The sequence below is a fragment of the Nilaparvata lugens genome, chromosome 3 (genome assembly GCF_014356525.2).
Source record: "Nilaparvata lugens isolate BPH chromosome 3, ASM1435652v1, whole genome shotgun sequence".
Taxonomy (NCBI): domain Eukaryota; kingdom Metazoa; phylum Arthropoda; class Insecta; order Hemiptera; family Delphacidae; genus Nilaparvata; species Nilaparvata lugens.
Window position 1 is genome coordinate 13,478,377 of NC_052506.1, and position 21,197 is coordinate 13,499,573.

Below are 21,197 nucleotides of genomic sequence, written 5' to 3' on the forward strand. Positions count from 1 at the left end.
TTAATAGCATCGTGTTTTGAGGGAATTGCGATAACATTAGCAATTATAATTATTCAGTTGCCGCTGTCAAGCTATAAATATTTATTATAATTAATTAAATCGGCTAGCTTTCAAACGGTTCCATTTGAAAGAGCAGAGCGCTTGCACAAAGCTTGTAAATCGAATTAGAAGCTTGTTGCGAAATAATTAAAATCTCTTTTAAATAGTTCGGCATCATTAAGAATATCAGTGAGCTGTTGGCATTAATTATTCATCAGTCTGAATTCGGATTTGACAATGAATATTATAGAAGGTCTTGGAATTGTAGGAATATTAAACAAAATTTAAAAGTAGAATTCAAACTAGTTTTGTTAAATCTATTGTGTTGGGATTCGAATATTTATTCATGAATCTTGATCGTGAATGAAGGCCGTCTTATCAAAAAGGCCTTTTCTGATTGGTTCTCATGAAATTAATCACGTTTAAATTTTAACCTGCTTTTGTGCAACTGTGCCTAAAAAAATATCCTATTATATTTAGCGAGCAATTTCTGTATTTATATATCTGGTCATTTTTATATCTGGTTATCTATGTTTAACGGATCTCGAAAACGGCTCTAACAATTTTCACGAAATTTGGAACATAGTAGGTTTATGATATAAAGATTCGATTGCTCTAGGTCTCATCCTTGGGAAAACTCGCTGAACGACATTAAAAGGATAATTCATCCTTGGCTGAAACAGCTGTGGATAGTAAAAAAGTGAGTATGGGGAAAATCAAAATATCGCTTCCCCGAAATTCACAAAATGACGTATAGCCAGCTGTGAAATATAAACACGATCATTTGAGAGAATTGTGTTCTGTCAAGGCTTATACTTATCTATAGTAGGCTGTGGTTCTGTTTATCAATAAATAAAAATAACGAGCGAAGCTCGGTGCCCCGATATTTGCTTCTAAAGGAGGAGGGAGACTTGAGGTCCCTCCTATTTTCCATTTACTACCTACTAAGATATTCATAATTTGAAGTCAATTATTACGAAAAGTGTTTCTTCTATTAAGAAATTTCAATTTTCTTCTACTTTTTCAACAACTATGAAAGTGTTTGAGAAACAAAACACTTTGACTAATATGTGTTTAATCCTAAGTTTTTTCCATTTGTTTATTTTGGAAGCTGCTCTCAGAGAACTCATAACTGGCAAATGCTAGTGAATAACTGGCAAATGCAGCTGATGAGAGGTTCCAACTCGATTAAAAATTACAGGAAGTTTGCTGATTGCAATCACAACAATGGACCCTGCCTGACAGGTACTTTGGGAGAATGGCGGGACGGTATTCACGGTAGTTGCAGGGGCCACTTGCGAACTTCACTTGAATAGCCGTGCAAGAGCTTCTGAAGAGTGGCTGTACATTCTTCAGCCGCAAGCCAGGGCAGACTTGTATTTCTCTGACGATTATTACTATGATGGGAGATCGGAACGACGATGGCCATTAAACAGAAGTGTAGTTCTATACGCGTGACTACCGGTGCTTAGACCACAGCAATCCCAATTAATCTGTTTACTCCTATATTTCGCAATTAATAATATTTAATATAAAACCCACGAAGAAATAACATCCCCTCTCATTTTACTGACAGTGGAATGAATCGATAATTAGCATCAATTTCTATCTGTTCGATTGTTTTTTATCTGTTTCCATTATCGTAATGGCCAAAATTATTAATGAAAAAATTATCAGGATTGTAGCAACCATGAAGCTATTCATTCTGCGACTACAGCTCTCAGGACTTTTTACTTCTGAAGAGTGTTTATGGTTAAAGAATTATTTGCAGAACACACATTTCCAAACAATTATGTTAAATTTCTTGAGATGAACATGTTTCATCTATTCTACCAATAACATCTAGAGATCTAATGTTTACACAAAAATTATTTGCAAAACATACATTTCCAAACAATTATGTTAAATTTTTTGAGATGAACATGTTCTATCTATTCTACCAATAACATCTAGAGATCTAATGCTACACAGAAAGATTTAATGTTTGTTTGTTCTCTATCAATAACATCTAATCACACTCCAAATTTTATAGTCTATATTACCCCAGTGATATTTATTTGGAAATAACACCTTCTCAAGTTATCCAACTTTATACTATACTACAACTGAAGCTTATTGAATTAGTAATTCCTAATGGATGAAACATTGTAAAATAAACTATTTGAAAAGCTTGAATCTTAGTACTGGAACGTCTATTTTCTCTTATATTTGCATTAAAAAATAAGTGAAATTTGGTATCAATATGATAGTTTCAATGTGTGAAAATATTACCTTCAGAGGGAAACTGCAATCTCTCTTGGCAATGGATAGTTTTCATTTTGACATTAATAGTAATAGAATATGTATCGCATTTGTTTAAGACTTATCTCTTACATTGGAGGGAAAACTAGTCGGATATAATAACACTTCAAGAGAGTAAATGGTTATCGGATTCCTATGTGGTGCACATTTAGTGAAGAATGCAAGCATAATACAATATATGCAATCATGCTTATAGATTTCTAATACCTTCCAATTAAATTTTATATCATTCAAGGATATTGATTTCAAGTTCTTTTATGCACAATGTAGGGAATAAGATCAAGTTATAATTGAATGACTTCCCTTCCTAGCATACTCTATAAGAGCATTTTATTAACCAATGTATTTTTCCGTATTACTTTGATGACCATGACCCATTTCTCATCAAGATTATATTGGGAAGATGTATTATCGCAGCAGTCGTGTGCAGGCATCTGTTTGGGTGGCCTGTTCTGTCCGGAAGGCATGAAATTCAATCTACATTATTGAAATAGGTTTTCCAAATTGTGGTTTGCGTTTACTCTATCAGAATAGCATAGAAGAATGTGAATTGTAGTAATCAAAATAAATAAATTACCTTCAACTGAATACAAACAACCAAAATACAATTCTGAAAAATGAAATGTTAAGCCAGCTAGAACCAATATTCGATTTATGGCAGTATTGCGTTTCAAATCGCATTATTTTGAAATCAATTTTTAGATGTTATTGGTCGACCATATATGAAATATAATGACGAAAATCATGCAAACAATGTTGATAATTTAGAAAACGTTATATTAAGTCGTAATGGGTTCGAATTATCAGAGGACCACACAGAGAGAGGTGTGGCTTCAGGTGTTAGACTTACAGTTTTTCAGTTTTGTCGATCAGAGCAGTGATCTTTCCCCTGCCAGCAAATGACTCTTTCAATCTCGATTCAAGTTTGTGCTTGAATTAGATCTAATCGATATTACTCGTCTGTCTGTCCGTGAAATTGGCTCCATTATTTTTACTGTTATTATTCATTTTCTGCTTTCAACACAATTAATTGAAGAGTTGAAGTTCTTTTCTGCACCATTCACATTGCCGGATCGTGTGCTCTGAAACCAGTTTGTGGCGTGTAATCCGCGCTGGCAAAAAGCTCAGAAGCCGTCGCTCTAAATTAATAAACATTTCGATATTCTTCGCTTCACCCAATGTCGATTGCGCATGCGCATTGCGTCTTGATTGCAGGAAGCTGTCAAATATTATTTTTCCGCTGTGTTTTGTAATGTTGCTTGCTGCTCGGCCACGATTCGAAACGTAAATTTTAATGGCATTTTATTACGCTAATTTAATTGCAGACATTCCCGTATTATCTTTCATATAATGCCGTAAAGAATTGGAAATGCACCACTGGATCTTGATGTCCTCCATTCAGACGAAGGAGCAGATGTGATAAAAAGAAACAGAATAAGATGGAGTGAGTTGGTTGAAGATGAAGACAGGCATGATGGAGTGAGTGAGCGATAGTGAGAAAAGAGATTAAAGGAGAAGAAATAATGGATATCACAATAATGATAATTCAAGACAAGCGAAGAGATGCAATGTAGAACTAATAAATTCCTGCATTTCTAAATCAACAATTCAAGTTAAATTCAAGAAAACATAATAATGTACGACAATGTAGAACTAATAGTATGTTCAGCTATGATATCAATCAAATGTGATTGCGAATGAAAAATATGGGATGATCTCAATATTCATTGCATAGAGTGAAGTCCAATATTACTAAGATTGAAAAGCACGTAATTACTTCGTGAATGTTGTAGAACAAAGTCTAATCTTCCTAGACTCCTGTCTCCTTTGATATGTTTGCTTGTAGATAAACAAATAAATGTTGCACTCTTCATAGCCCCTAACAATCTTCCTCAAAAAATTACGAAATTTTATACTATTGGCAAGTAATTGTCAAAATTTCCTTCAGGATTGATGTTATGACTCTCCACAGACATCAGACTCTTCTATTGCACTCTTCATATGGGCCTCCCCAGAGCTTCTACAACCCAGACTTCTTGGACTTGGTCTACCCTTTCAGAAAATAGTTCAAAATACACTTTTCTGTTTCTCTTGCACTCCTACATGATATGAGTCTCTCCAAAACATCAATTATAGAGATGATGAACTAGAAACTAGTAATTGACTGCACATGGGTCAAAAAGTGGAAAAATCTTGTTCACAAAATATAATCTGGTGGAAATGTTGAAATTCAAATGGAAAAATCATGTGTATGAAATACATGTCTATCATGTGTAATTTAGTAGACATGTTGTTGTTTAATGAAAAGCTTATGACAATTTGACGAGAATGTTAAATATTGAATTTGTTTGTTGACAGAATACTCAAACAACAGCCGAACAACGCCAGGCAGCTCGCCAGAGGCGGTGAGTGTGGAGGGAGAGACGGGAGGCAGCAGTGGGAGCGGCCCGGGGGCGGCAGGCGCAGGGGCAGGGGCAGGCATGGGGGTGGTGGGACGTGACGAGGAGGTGGAGGTGAGCGAGGGGGAGATGATGGACGACTATGCAACGGCGCCGAAACGCAAGCAGCGTCGGTACCGCACCACCTTCACCAGCTTCCAGCTCGAGGAACTCGAAAAGGCCTTCGCCAGAACTCACTATCCTGATGTCTTCACCAGGTCAGTTGATCACGAATCAATCGCTATTACTTTAAAACAGTGCCGGTTGCACAAAAGTCGGTTGAATTTTAATCGAGATTGATTCCACGAGAACCATTCCGAGAAGCTGTCTTTTCAAAATTGATCATGATTAAGATTTAACCAACTTTTATGCAACCGGGTCTAAGAGATTATAAGTAACTTAAGAGAAGTCTTCTCTGATTTGTTCTCGTGAAATTATCATGATTAAGATTTAATCAGCTTTTGTACAAACTGGCCTAAGAGATTATAAGAAACCTAAAAGAAGCATTCAATTGCACAGCACAAGACCTTCTTAGAGCGATGGTAAACAAGCATTGCCATGATGATAATCAAATCAAAATAATTGGAATAATATAAAATTTTCATTTGGCCATAATAACAAGAATAATTCAATAAAAGTATTAATACATAATACAAAGTTAAGCAAACTAATAATCAATCCTCAATGATCAATGATGAAAACGAGTAATTTTTCAAATCAAATTAACACATATGATAGCCAACCTTCTTAATGGAGAAGTAACTTGAAGAATAATCTGAGATGAAGAATTGATGAATTATTCTTGATGAAGAATTCTTTTAGCAATTATTGCTAAAACTCGTCTTATTGTGCCTGTCCACTACGAACGAGGGCGACCAACATGACGATCTGCACTTTATCCACAGCAATACGAAATATTTCTATGGAGCTTTTCCCCCACACCAGAACTCAGACCATAACTAGATTCGAAAAAAGATGGCGATTAGAATAATTCTCTTCTAGCCTTTGCCAGAAAACGCTATCTGGTCAGATGTCCACCAATTCAAATAAAATTAATACTGGTTTCTGAAACTACAGAATTCAATCATAAGTGAATGGTATAATGTGCATGGCAGGTCAAATGTATGTATCAAATGAAAATGAGGTTCTTTCTGAAGATGCCTAAATAAGCCATTGTAGGTAGGTGATGATCAAACGTCTAAGAAAAATATCAAAATTCCATGCCCTGAGCGGGATTTGAACCAAAAGCCAGGCGCAATAATAGCAGACTAGAGTTGCTATCAGATAACTTGGCTTCCCTGTTCAGTGATTTCAGAATTATTGGACAGTTATTGCTTAGTTTGAATTGGAGTCTAGGAATAACACTATCCACCAGGTGGGAATCTATATATATAAAAGCGAAATGGCACTCACTCACTGACTGACTGACTGACTGACTGACTGACTGACTGACTCACTCACTCACTCACTCACTCGCAGAACTAAAAATCTACCGGACCAAAAACGTTTAAATTTGGTAGGAAAGTTCAGTTGGCCCTTTAGAGGCGCACTAAGAAATCTTTTGGCAATATTTTAACTCTAAGGGTGGTTTTTAAGGGATTAAAGTTCGTCTTTTAGCATTTATATTCTTCTTATTCTCTTAATTATAATTGGAAAATATCCATACCATATGTTAATATAGAACTATAATCTAGAGAGAGTACCTCTTCGAAACCGTTGTTAACTGGCAACTAAATTAATAATTTTGTCAGGTTGGCATTAAGTTGAGTTGACTTTGTTAGGTTGGCACCAAGTTGTAGATTTAAATGCATTTATCGCGGAAAAATTGATTGGGCACTGCTACTTCAATCCTGGGAATATTATATTACTAGCCGTCAGGCTCCCTTCGCTCGCCATATCCGTTTAGCAAGACGTTTAGTCTGGACCCCCGACTGGATTCTCCTAACATATGATAAAAATGCTCAAATGAAAAATGCAGGCGAGCGAAGCGAGCCTGCTGTTCTCATTCCTGAACGATCCAGACGGTGGTCCAGGGGGGCGGAGCCCCCTGGCTAGACGGATATGGCGAGCGAAGCGAGCCTGACGGCTAGTTTAATATGAAGTTTTCCTCTACTGAATTTAAAAATATGTGTTTCAATTTCAATGTTGTGAAATCTTCCAAATCGTCCAACACGTCCAGATGATTGTACTTGTATTCAAGCATTGGAATGATGGAATTCTGGGAAACATTAAAAGGCCTTTGAGATAAAAATGGAGCATATTCGATTATATTACTCAAGTTAAAAGGTTCAGACCATGTTCACGTGGAACAAGTAAGCCTAGATAATTGCTTTAGAACAAGTTTGTTTATCACCCCATTAAGTATCCCATAATGACCTATGATCATTGGCTCTTTCAAGCACTTTGACACTCATTCGATAAAAAAAGAATGCATGTTTTACGTAGACGATAGACTTTATTAACGTTCGAGGGAAAACATTCTCCACGTTTTTCTGTTGATTAGGTTGACTCATACTTCTGTCGACATTCCATCTTTACAGTTTAAAAGCTACTAGTCAATACAAAGGATCACGTAATTCAGTGATATGTGACTTCAAAGAGCTCATTGAAGCATTCATGACCCAATCTCCGACATTAACTATAATTAGTTCGACGATCTGAACATTGCAAATCATATTTTGAAACACGAGAAATATTTCTGAAGAAAACTTGTAATTGATTACGCTTGTCGCTTGAGAAGCGGTTATGAAGCTTGATTGCGTTTAATGTTGTAATTTGAAGTTGAATCGAATTATTGTGATTGTAATTACTCATGATGGAAATGTTTGGAATTTGGAATTCCACACGTGTGAGCTGATCACAATTATAGGAATTTTTGGGATCGTTTCAACCGAATAATGAGAAATGAGTAAATGTCAACTGAGTTTGATAATATATTTTTCAGGAACTGGAATATTCTTTCAAGAAGTCAACATAATAGGGAACACAATTTTCTTGATAATAATAGAAAAAATGACATGCTGTAATAATAATTGATATAATTATTCTACTGACTTAAGAAATAAATTACGAATGAAACTCATGCTCCACATTTTATTCCAGTTAATTTGACATTTATTCACCTTTACCATAAAGAAACATCATTTTTTGCTGACAACACCCACCCTTGTGAGTAGGCCTATGTAATACCATAGAGAAACGAAATCTATAGTTCATATAGATTAAGTTCATCTCTGGTAATACTCAATCACTAATCCGGAAATTCCGAAATAAATACTGTACTAAATACTGTGTTTCCCGAGAACTTTCTTTACTCCAGAACGTAGAATGAGAATCCAAATCCTGATCAGTGCAGTGATATAATAGACTGAAGTAGCAACGTAATAATGTTCTTCGCTTTATAAATGACTAGCCGTCAGGCTCGCTTCGCTCGCCATATCCGTCTAGCCAGGGGGCTCCGCCCTCTGGACCCCCGACTGGATCGTCTAAGAATGAGATCAGCGGGCTCGCTTCGCTCGCCTGCATTTTTCATTTGTAGGACGATCATATGTTAGGACGATCCAGTCGGGGGTCCAGACTAAACGTCTGGCTAAACGGATATGGCGAGCGAAGCGAGCCTGACGGCTAGTAATATAATATTCCCAGGAATAGCTCTGATTGACGAAGCAGTGCCCAATCAATTTTTCCGCGATAAATGCATTTCAATCTTCAACTTGGTGCCAACCTAACAAAGTCAACTCAACTTAATGCCAACCTGACAAAATTATTAATTTTGTTAGCAGTTAACAACTACTGTTTCGAAGAGGTACTCTCGTTTAACTGTTTAAAGAGGTACTTTGAACGTTTTTGGTCCGGTAGATTTTTAGTTCTGCGAGTGAGTGAGTCAGTCAGTCAGTGAGTGAGTGCTATTTCGCTTTTATATAGATCATAATTTTCTGGACTGAGATTTGAACAATTCTCTTATTGTTATTGTAATGATTGTTTGAGAAACCACTGTTTGGTAGGTCATCTCACAGGCCAACATAATAAGTTATAAATAATTTGAAATTACTTCCATGCCTGATGGGCTTAACAAGTAACATTCATTTGGAATGAAAAATATGAATAGTAGTGATGTTTTGCATTTTGTTTGGCTTGATTCAAGCTGAGTGTGTGATATTTTTCTATGAATAATAAATTGACTATCAGATTGATTGAGCCTGAGAAAGGGATTCCAAGCGAGGAAAATGGGTTGAAATACATTCAGAAGAGAGAGGGGAGATGATATTGGACGGCATGATGCATTAGAACCAGATGGGATGAAGAATTGGGAAGATGGAGCTCAGACTGAAACTATACAGTATCTGTTGAGTTGATTAAAAAAACTGACACACGCTATTAGCAGATTTGAGCTTGGGATAAGACCGAATGCTGCATCGAAATCTGATCGTTATTAATGGCCAAACCTCCAAAGTCTGTTGAAGTTACTCATCAGTGCCTCAGGCTGTTAAAAATCCTAATTGATTTCTATTAGAATTTTCTCTATTAAGTATGAGTTATTGCTTGAATGAAATTAATTTCCTCATGAATATTCCTATCATTAGGACTCGGATTTGTAGGTTCAACAGTAGCTTAGAGTCTTATATTGCGTAAGCTCCTTTCATAACTTTATGTTATTTAATTAATAGTTTCTATCAAATTGACTGTGACTGAAGTAATTTATTCAAGTTATTACATTATTTCATATTCAGTATGGCTATGGAGCGGTTCAATTCAATTAATGAATAATGAATGTGATGATTAGTGTCTAACCTGTAACCTATTTCAAGTTACCGGCCTACTGGTGAAAAATTGATACAACTTTAAGGCTATACCCATCACTGCATCACTAAAGGGATGAAATGACGATTATTGTATAGTTATGACTGTTATTACCGATTACTGATAGCTGTGTGATTTTTAGATATTCATGACCTCAAACTGTTAATAAGAGGCTGAAGGAATAGATCAAATTTGATGAGCGATTCTACTCGAAATTATTTCAATTTTGCGTGTTACTGAAGATTTTTCACCTAGCTATAGGGCTGAATTTATCTTTTGAATTATATTTCATAATGTATTTTTACTTTGTTAATTTTTTCGTCCATCTGATCACACTACTGGGAACGTGATTGGTGAAATTTCCAAAATACTAATACGAGCAATAAGAATTATGCTGAACCTCAATAGAACTGATTCTGTAAAATTAGCTTTCTCAGACCTGGAAATTTTAACAATATATGGACAATACAATACATATATGGTGTTATAGTATTTTTAAAAAAAATTGGTGACACAAACTTGAGAAATAACACTCACGGTTACAATACAAGGTTTGGTCGTATAATAGAGAGGCACAGATTAGACCTTTTCACGAAAAAAAGCATATACAGAGGTAAGAAGTGTTTTGTAAAGTTACCAAGCAGTCTCCCAATATTAGACGATCCAAGAATGTTCGCAAAGTATCTAAGGGAATATCTGGTCAAATTGTCGCTGTATTTGTTTCAAGAGTTTAACATTGATTTTTGACGAAACGTTTTTGTCTATACTAGGCTAGCCTAGTTATTTTTTATCATATATATTTAATTTATTGACACTGTTCCAATGTATTTCTTACATCTGATGAATGAAAACTATTTCTATTCTATTCCATTTCTACTTATATGTTATGTAATTTGAGGAGGAAATAAATTTAAATACTCTCAATAATCAATAAAACAATGAAATAATCAATTAAATACTCTCCCGAACCGTGGTTTCTCAAACAATCAATACAATAACAATGAAAAATTGTTCATTTGTCAATCCAGAAAATTAATTTATTCATCTGCTGGAGTGAGATTCTGAAAGCTCACCCTAGTATAGTGTGTCCAGATCATTTTCCGAGAAAACCGGGGCACTTTCCATCTCCACTTCCCCCCTCCATCTGATCACACTACTGGGAACTTGATCGGTGAAATTCCCAAAATACTATTCAATTTCCACTTATATGTTATGTAATTTGTGAAGAAAATAAATTAATTAATGAATTAAATACTCTCCCGAACAGTGGTTTCTCAAACAATCAATACAATAACAATAAAAAAATTGTTCATTTGTCAATCCAGAAAATTAATTTATTCATCTGCTGGAGCGAGATTCTGGAAGCTCACCGTAGTATAGTGTGTCCAGATCATTTTCCGAGAAAACCGGGGCACTTCCCATCTCCACTTCCCCCCCCCTTAGATTTCACCCCTTCCTGGGAATTGTGTCAATTCATGAAAATTACGGTTTTCCGGAACTGGTCACCCTCATATAGTGCCTCACTGACCTTTCAAGTTTTAAATGTTGCAGAATACAAATACTTTTCGTTTGATTTCAAGCGTGAAACATGAATTGCTCATGTATGATATGATGTTTTACCATAGAAATCAGTTACGAGAACAAATCCTAGTTGGGCTACATAGGCTAACGAGCACCATTAATAGGAAGACAAGTTTTAATAACGACAGGCCCTGCTTAACTGAACACTAATAGGAATATGGAATAATAAATCATACGTAATTACCGACTAACAGGCTTGACAATACGGTGTAGGATTATCATGGAGCGTTTGCTGGATGGGCAACGTTAATTTGTTAGATTGTGCTGGTGGGTCTGGCTTGCACCGCTTGATGTGAGTTTGATTGATGCGATTGACTTGATGGCGTATCTTTTTCTGCTTGTTACAGGGAGGAGCTGGCCATGAAGATAGGACTGACAGAAGCGAGAATACAAGTGAGTACTCATTACTAACTGTACAACAGTCTCCTCATGGGAGCTGGAATTAATTTATCCATGGTTGTCGTTAATTAACGATACATTGACGATCTCAAGAGTACTATGATCTTTCAATTTCTGAATTCCAACTAATTGAATAGGTGAGCCGTTTTGTCGCCCTAAAGCTGTTAAGTCATGATCCGTCAAACGAGCGCTAACTGGCGCTACCACTCTAATTTGCTATTGATCTGCGCCCGAAGAGAAAACACTGCTAACTCTGACCTGAAAGTGCAGTTATTGATTGCCGGTTAAGTAGAGCATCGATTTACCAGAATAATTAGAGGTTGAAATTGTCGGGTAACCTACTATCGCCTATATTGGAGCCATAAAAATAGTAAGGTTATAGTTGCGCACATCTAAAATCTTGAACACTTGAAATTTCTATTCAAATTTGGGAAAGGAACATTTTGTGGCTGTTGTTCCTATCCCAATCATTCATAGTTGAAAATGATATTTTATCTATTAATGTATTAATGAATATTATTATTATTAGCATGTGGCTTTGAATGGTGGGGAGACCCAAGGGTAGTTCCACCTCACCGTATATAGTCCAAAATTCCCTAATGGGAAACCGGACACTAAGGTTATAGTGAGCACAATAGGTACTTTAAGTTTACCCTTTTCACTTCGGAATTAAGTTCATTTTGATGTTAAAAAGTCCAAACATATACAAAACCGAAACAAAACACTGTATAGAAATACATAAATAAATACTTTGTGAGAAAGTTGAATGTAGTGGATTTTAGTGTCCGGTTAGATTGTTAGTGCCTTACAATCTTTGAACAGAAGCATTTTGAAACACCATTCAAATTTTTGTGAAAATAAAATCGAAAATCTGGGGAAAGAATGATAGATATCCAAATTCTTATATGTACAGGATCAGAAAATTATTTCAGCTTTAAAAAACATTTCCTATATGATAATCTTCTTATTTAGCTTCAATCATCCAAGGTAGGCAGCTTTCCATCGTTTTCTGACCAGAGCTGTACTTTTCAATTGGATATAGCTCTGGATCCCTACATTATAATATGACTTTCGAGAAAATAATACAACCCAACAATTTCCAAAAATGAATCACCCTAACTTAAAACAAACCCTAACAAACTAACTCAACCCTAACAAAATTATGGCCACAACTCATGTAAAATGGTTACCAGGTTGCATGTTCCTTGAAACGATGATCAACTAGAAGGATATAAAGCGAGAGGATGGACTTTCCTAATGCATCGAACCACTAATGACAAAGACATATCAAATGAGACAATGAACCTCCCAAGGTGATTCCTACTTCTTTTATTCTCTCTAATTAGTCCATTGCAATGCATTCAATTGTGGTCCTATATTCAGAGAATAATAACAAAACAAGCATACAGGTGTGAATAATTCGAATGCGAGAATTGTAATTATCTGGCCGTTGTAGACTCCAAACATTAGTTTAATTGGACTATTAATTTCTACTTCTAATTCCCTGAAAATAGAGATAATGTAGGATGTCTGCTGATAAGAATATGCAATCACAACTCATTTGAATGTGACGAGAAGAGACTCTAATAACATAATACGAATTTTAATAGTGCAAAGAAACGAGCATGTAGCATGCTGCATTGTGGTTAACAAATACAAATGAAATTAACAGGTCGCCTCAATTATTGTGTGAAAGAGTTCCAGTTCCAGTCGTTGGACTGTGATAATATTGGTGTGGCGATAGGGTAGAGAGGGTCTAGCTGAAAGTATGGGAAGGGGGAAGAATCGAATGCGAGGTGAACAACGCATTAGGACGCTCGTTTTTATCTCTGTTTTATCGGGCTCTAACGCGTTTTTGATGAGTAGTTACAGGACTGAACACATAATTGTTTTCTGCTTTCCTACAATTCCAAACTTTTTCGAATGATATTTCTACGCTCTGAGCGCACTGGGAAAGCGATAGTTTCTACTTCTGGTTATTCTTTGTCTCTCAGAATTTATTATTTAGAAGAAATACAACAGTATAAACATGGCAAATACAGAAACAGAATACGTGAAGATTATTATTATTAGCGAATGGCTTTCAATGGTGGGGAGACCCAAGGGTAGTTCCACCTAGCCGTATATAGTCCAAAGTTCAACGTGAAGATATAACTCAGTAATATCTGCATTATTTGTTATTAGAAATTTGTTATCTCCGTTATTTATACAAATCAGGATGAGAATTAGGATGAGAGAAAAAAAATTGAGCACTGGAATTCTATATAAACGGTTTCTGAGTTATTCAAGAAACAAAATTTTAAATGGACGCCTTTTTGTTTTATATATTTGAAAAATTATCATAATTGTTTTGCTGCTTTGTCTGGTTGTTATAAATGATTTTGCAAAGTTTCAATTTTGTATGTTCAATCATTATCTGGAAAAAAAAATAATAAGTGAAAAAAGCAAAATGGCCGCTGTGTGAGTAACTGAAGACTTCCGGACAATTTAAATATGATTTTATATAGATATGTTTTTACCCAGGAACAATGTCCTAGAGTATTGGTAGGGAACTCATAAACACTCTGTATATTCGTTGGTTATAATGTAATATGAGTTTCATCATGAAAAATTCCATTGTATAGGGGATTTCAATTTAGAAAATTCAATTTTTTGTAGTTAGTAGATCACAATCTTCATAAATAACTCAATTTCATTCTGAGAGTTATTGCAGACAAAAAGAGAGATCGGTCAAATCACATCAAATTCGATCAATTAAAAACATTTATTTATTTATTTATTTTTATTTATTATTTTACAAAGGCGACTTTCTAGAAGTATTTTAAGCCTAGGTGATGATGATAATTGTAATGAATGATAATACAATGAAGGTAGAGTTATGAATTAAAAAAAATTATAGGTTATGCTATCCACTTGAGTTGATTTGAGTCCACTTTTCATTCCAGAAATAAATAAAATGAAAATTTTGAATTTGATTTGATTAAAAGACGAATATAATAGAATAATTACATTCAATAAACTCTCAGAACTTGAAGATATTGAGTTATTAAGGAAAATTTTGAACCAGAAATAAAACACAAACTAATTCACTGAAAGCACAGCTGTTAATATTTCATTTCCATAAGAACACAACACATCTGCTTATATCTAATTGTAAATTGAAGAACTACAAGACTTAACTTATTTCGGACTATGTGTTGAGTAATCTAAATTTAGGAGAGGAATAGCACAAGGTTATTATTAACCTTATTTTCCATCTCCCTATCATTTCGATAATGTACTTATTGTATAAATGAATAAAGAATAATTGGCTCATCAGTACATGGTCAGTCTATTTAGCTAAACTTCCTACTCTGATTCTCCTAAATTCTCAAAAAATGTGCCCAAATAATAATTAATTGAATTCAACTCATTCTGTGAGTAGGCTACGTATAGAAGATAGGGATAAGATATGAGTATTATGAAGTTTTCTCTTACTCAGAGCTGTCCTACGTTTGGTTAGATGGGTGTGACAAAATGAACAAGAACAGCCAGTTAACTAGAATTCATGGTTAGTTGCTTTTTCTGCAAAACTGTTTGCAGTGAATAGTTGAATAATTAGCTAGTTGATACTAATGAGCCTTCCCAGAGGCTACAATGGAGGAGCAATCAAAATGTGATTAAACTCTCCCTAGTTGTAAAGTTGGGGTTGTAAGTGACCTCATAGTTTTGCACTACTTGATTCTAATGAACAGGAGTTGAGGTTTGAAAAATTCATATGACAGCCTATTACCAACTTTTCAACGTCACAACTGGATGCAAATTCCCATTCGGAAATAGAACTTAAATTTCAAATTGAATGCCCACTTTCTAATTGCGGTTCATAATAGGCCTTCCAATTGAGCTTGAATTCAATATGAATGAATAACTCGAGCTTAATCGATTTCCACCTCGCCAGTCTGTAATTGCTTTGAGCCTACTGTTACCTACTTTCATCCTTGGTAATAGGAGTGCCACCAACTCCTTATACGTATTGTAGTATACGTGGAAATTCATCTAAGAGCTTTATATATACTCATATCACATGATGCTACATTATTTAAATACGTTTGTATTTGTATTTTATATTTTTCCTCATTTGTTGAATATGAATCGATACATTATCATAATATTAGCATTCAGTTAACAGTTGTGAGATAAATTCAGAAAACTTCAATTTCTGATATTGATTCTTTGGTTTTCTTATCGATGTCTTAGTTTATTTGAATTGATACAAAATAGCAGGCATGGAAATTTTCTGATTCGAAACAACGAAAGATATTTTAGAAGAGACTTCTCTGGAACTCGAAGGTTTGTTTGTGGGACACAATGTGACACTCAAATCTGATGGAGTGATATAACTCAAGAAATAACAGCTCGAGAAAGAGAAAAAGTTTTTTTTCTAATACATCCTCTTCAATCAACATCCTCTCAGCCAAGTCTCAAGCTTTCTCAATGTAGGTATTCATTATCTTTTTCGTGTGAGGCTACTGGCTACTCAATAAACTAAGCTTGAAAGTGCTAATAATGCTGGATTATTCCCGTCTATCAAATCATATATCTTGGGAATTAATCAATTTATAATCAGTTTTATGTGCTTTACATCTATTAGAGTACGGATTGACATAATTGGTAGATTTTATGGAACTTTTCTGTAGGATAATAGTATTTTATTCTCTACTAGCTGATGATTAATCAGGGATCACGGGAATCTGAACAGATGTCACTTTCATTACGTATTTAATGCGCGCACTCACAGGCCAACAGCATTAACAATGACAAACTCAACTCGGCTATTAAATGATAAGTAACTGAAGTTATGAATTGAAGTTTTTCCGTGACAGTACGCACTAGTTATCCCCATAATTTGTGCTCAACTACAGTAGAATCGTCTTCGTTTACTGAAGAACACTTCTAACAATGGTGAAGGAGTTACCGGCACGCCCAACCCAACAATTTGTCTTCTAACTTTCAGGAGGCACAACTTTGAGCCAACTTACTCGTGCCGTGGCGACAATTTTTATCGCAAGGACAACCTTCGAAATTACTTCGTCAGAATCAGTTCAGTGGGTTTCGTGTCTCAAAAATTACCGGAAATAACAGTTTCATGATAACACATTTTTGACAACATTTTCTTACTATCGACAATGATTGGAGGAGAAATATTCTCCTCCAATGTTCTCCTCGAATGTTAGGGCCCACATGGTTAATTTGTAGCCTTCCTCATTCTCACTTCTAAATGCCTATGACAAAGAAAAACCATCTAGATTTCAAATCTGATAAGAGTGAAGAGGCAAAATAAGTACCTAATCTATGGAAAATTGACAGCTGGAGAATAGAAAAATATTTCTGCTCCTCTTGCAGTGAAGTTATCATGAGCGGGTTATACATGAGGAAAGTATAATCGGAATATTACTGGTGGTTAGTGCTTTTTATTTCGCCACTTTCCATTTCCATTAAAAAAGTTGTTTCTTGAATGAAGACTGATGAGAAGTGACAAAATGAATAGTACTAGCCGCCACTAACTTGCCGTCTCTAATTTCCTCTTCAGTCCCATTGCACAGCTTCTCTCATCCTCTTCTCTCTCATGCAGATGATACGAATTCTTGTGACAAATGTATCATACTTTGATTCGTGGCACATACCTTGAAGCTCTCTTAGATCTGCTAGGGGTATTTCAAAGACGAATGTGTGTGTGCGTGTGTGTGTGTGTATGTGTGTGTGTGTGTGTGTGTGTGTTTTCTTCTCTTATATCGCTTCCCGATTAAACCTCAACTCCTGTTCACGGACAAGGGCTTAATGAAGCACTTTGTGAGCAGTAATTGTTTGCATTATTATTTCTCATCATACATGACGGTATATTCTCTCAATATTTGATTTTGTATTTCGCTATTTTCAATGTAGCCTATATTTATTTGGTGTGTACCGATGTGAACAATAAAACTTGATTTGATTTGATATGATACACACGATATGACAGCCAATTAGAATTTTAGCTCCTTTCGAAAAAAGCTATGAGATACACGATATGACAGACAATTTGAATTTCAGCTCCTTTCGAATACATCTAGTATTTTCATAGACGTTGGCCATTGAATGGATCTCCGAAAATTTATTTCTCAGCAATAGAGCTTTACTACCACATAAAACACATCAATTATCGTTGTACAGTGCTTATGAAGGATGACACACTATGGGAATAATAAAAGTTGGTTGATAAAAGTGAAAAGTTGATTTTTATCGCCTGCCCAATAACTTCCCACACCTCTCGTAGGAAGTTCAAGCTTTCATTTTCACCAATCAAAAATATAACCCGTAGTAAAAGTTGAGAAACGCTGTTTCGTTGAAAAACGAACAGCACCATTTCAATCGCGTTTATCGAGAGTCGTTAAATATTGGACAGTGGGTTTGTATACTGTTTATTGTACGAAACAGGCAGAACTGTTGATAATTATTGCCACAGAGCGTATAATCATGGATCATAAGACTCTTGCAGTGCATCCAAATGGATATATTAATTAGACGATACAATATCATAATAATAATTATGGTTTTTGTTGGTGCTGCTGTCCCTTCTCGACTACTGCTTGCTTTAGCTGTTATCTTTTTCGCTCAATCTGGTGGCAATTAAGAACGTATGGTCACCATCGCGTGATAAAATCCAACTAACAGCTATGCTCTGCTCTACTCTGCTCACTCCATCTAAGGTCTGACTTACTGTCTATCGACGACGATCTGTGTGTGAGTGTGCGAGTGTGAGTTGCACCCTACAATCATAAACACAAATAGGCCAGCTCAAACAAAGACTAAAAACTGGATAAGTGATCTTTACAATTTCTCATGCTGTTTTTCACCTGTCCTATTAATTTTTCTATTGAGTTTTATACTTTGAACAGTGTGATTGCTATCATTTAAGGGTCAAAATAATGTGACGCAGTCTATTTGTATCAACTGAATTCAGTTTCAAATCTAATGTATTCAATTCACCATCAACCAAATTACATAAAAAACAGAACATTATTCCATTTTAGATACTGTTTCTGGTGACATGTCATATCTATCCATAATGAAAACACTGGAATGTTGTCAAAAGAAGATGAAGATGACAAAATTGGTGACGTAGCATTATTATGTTATTTACAATAACTAAGTGATATTTTTGACAACATCTTAGTGTTTTCATTATTATTTCATATTTTCAAATTCAAATTTATTCATTCCTTGTACAATATTACAAAAATAATGAAAATGTTCAATGTATAAATACAAAAAATCAAAGTACAAGAGAATGTAAAGCTCACAAGACATGAGTCCGTTCGTGAGCTTAATTAATAAATATATTAACTTTAATAACTAGAAAGTAAAATATAACAAGAATAAAAAAATAGAATGAAAATACAGTTGAATGAGAGTATACCTATTGAAAATTGAAATATAAGTATAAAAATGTTCACAGTGAAGTTGTGCAGGATAAAAGACGTAAACTAGACAGCACAGCAACAACAAGATAAGAAAGTGTAATTTATATAAAAAATAAATATGTATCGTATAAAAAGAAAAAAATATGAATGATTTATAGGCTTTGTATCAGTGGAGGAACAGTGATAGAAGTTCAACCAACAAAGCTAATGTATTATATTACCAAAGATGTCAGTGGATGTTTTGATCATAAGATGGTATCTTTCTATTATATTGATGATATGTTTCTTGACCTTGGTAATTTGTCAATCAAATAGGAGTCAATGAGTTATTATCAAGAGAATAATATAGAATGGCTTTAGTGACAAATGAGAATAATATTGTAATGTATTCGATGAAATGAAAATGATGAAATTCCCTACTTGAAAATGATAGTAAATAGCTTTGAATTTCATATTTAAATTTACATTCAACGTGATAAATTAATGGCTCTGTATTGTAAAAATAATCCTAACTATACAGATAAGTTGCAAATCTTGAGAAGTTTACTAATTCTTATTGTTCACCTCAATGCATCGAAAATGTCATCACAAAACACAAAACACAATACTTCTAATAGACATTCAAATATATCATGTATATTCTTTCATGTTAAGAGGTACTTTGGTAATAGAACTATACAAATATAATCAACTTACAGCCTTAGGTATATTTCCGCTATATAATTAAGGACTTCTTGGGCTATACCTTCTTTAGCATCGTTTCATTCCAGTCTCTCATTCCACCCAATGCTAGTATTATTTTCAATTTAATTCCGTAAAGGCAAAGTGAGATTGAATCGAGGATCGAGTAATGGAAATGAATGCTAGTGATGCATGCTAAGAACGCGCATTCTGAATAAGAGATTACCCACAATTTTGTAGTATATTATTTTGTTCATTCATCTCTCTTACGTCTTCTCCTTACTTGACTCTTCTACCACATTGTCCATCTTTGTCCACAATCTTTTTCTATTTTCATTGTCTGAGCCGGTACTGTTTCCAACTTATTAGTCAATCTCTGAATCTCAGACTCTATACTGACGAAACGTTTAGTACTATTGATGTGTCATCGAGCAAACAGGTACAATCATTACATGAAGCATTCTGGCTCATTGGTAATTTCCAGATCTATTTTCTCTTGATTCATTGTGTGATAATTTATGTTGTTCTCTTATAATTGACTAATAAGATTTGAGAAAACTCAATTTTACTACCTATTGTTCACTTACGTAAATCTACTGTTTACTACATTAGTATTCAAGCAACTACAATATATTGTTTTTTGAAATTTACGAAAATTATCATTAACTCTTCGAACTGATTTCTTCGTCGAATATGAGTTTTTTTTTGAGTTTCATATAGTATTGATATAAATAAAAATAAAAATCAAAGTACCTTTTTTTAAATTGTTTATTTAAAACATGTTCCAGCTATGATGCCATTATCAAGTTATAATGCATATTGATAATGGATGACATCATAAACGACACATGTTGTGAGTATTTTAAAAAAGTGTTCTTGGATTTTTATTTCTATGCAATGGTAGCCCTAATGAAAAAATACAGTATTGTATGAATAATATCATCACATTACGATATTAACTTGAAAAGGACTCTATTATATGGCTTTTTAGCTATATACACCATGAAATTAAGATGGAAAAATGATAATTACGAACATCATTCAACGATGGGCAACAATATTAATTCATATTAAATATCATAGAAATGTGGATACCTTCATCCCCTCCATAGTAATTCTTGAATACGGGTAATTTAAAAAAAATATTGACTTCTTTTGGAATTTGATGTTTATAATCAACCCTAAATTCTTATTCACCTGTACTTTTTCGTTTTGAAATTCTAAGGAAGTCTCGATAGGAAATTACAATCCGTTGGATATCATTTTCCTCATCTACTGGCTCTCTATACGCATTCTTCTTCTCACTCTCTCTTTTGGATTCTCTATAAGTTCTCCATCCATTTGATCCGTTGAGAGGGAAAGAGAAAGATAACTCGAAAACAGTGAGAGCTGACTACTATCATCAGAGGTCATATTTATACACGTCATGTAATTGAATTAAGCAAACCGAGGACGGGCTCAATTACGGCAAGGTAATTGTCTTTCATTTGTTGGAATTGGTTTCGTGCATGGCTCGGCT

The 21,197-nt window shown here is 34.6% G+C and overlaps 1 protein-coding gene across 1 annotated transcript in view; it reads left to right on the forward strand.

Moving 5' to 3' along the window:
* The window catches only part of LOC111058898 (homeobox protein aristaless), a 177,673-nt gene that overhangs the window by 145,134 nt on the left and 11,342 nt on the right, over positions 1-21,197 (forward strand). The window contains exons 2-3 of the mRNA XM_039425462.1: positions 4,699-4,996; positions 11,507-11,552. Coding sequence (XP_039281396.1) covers positions 4,699-4,996; positions 11,507-11,552 — 344 coding nt within the window. The remainder of the gene's footprint in view (positions 1-4,698; positions 4,997-11,506; positions 11,553-21,197) is intronic.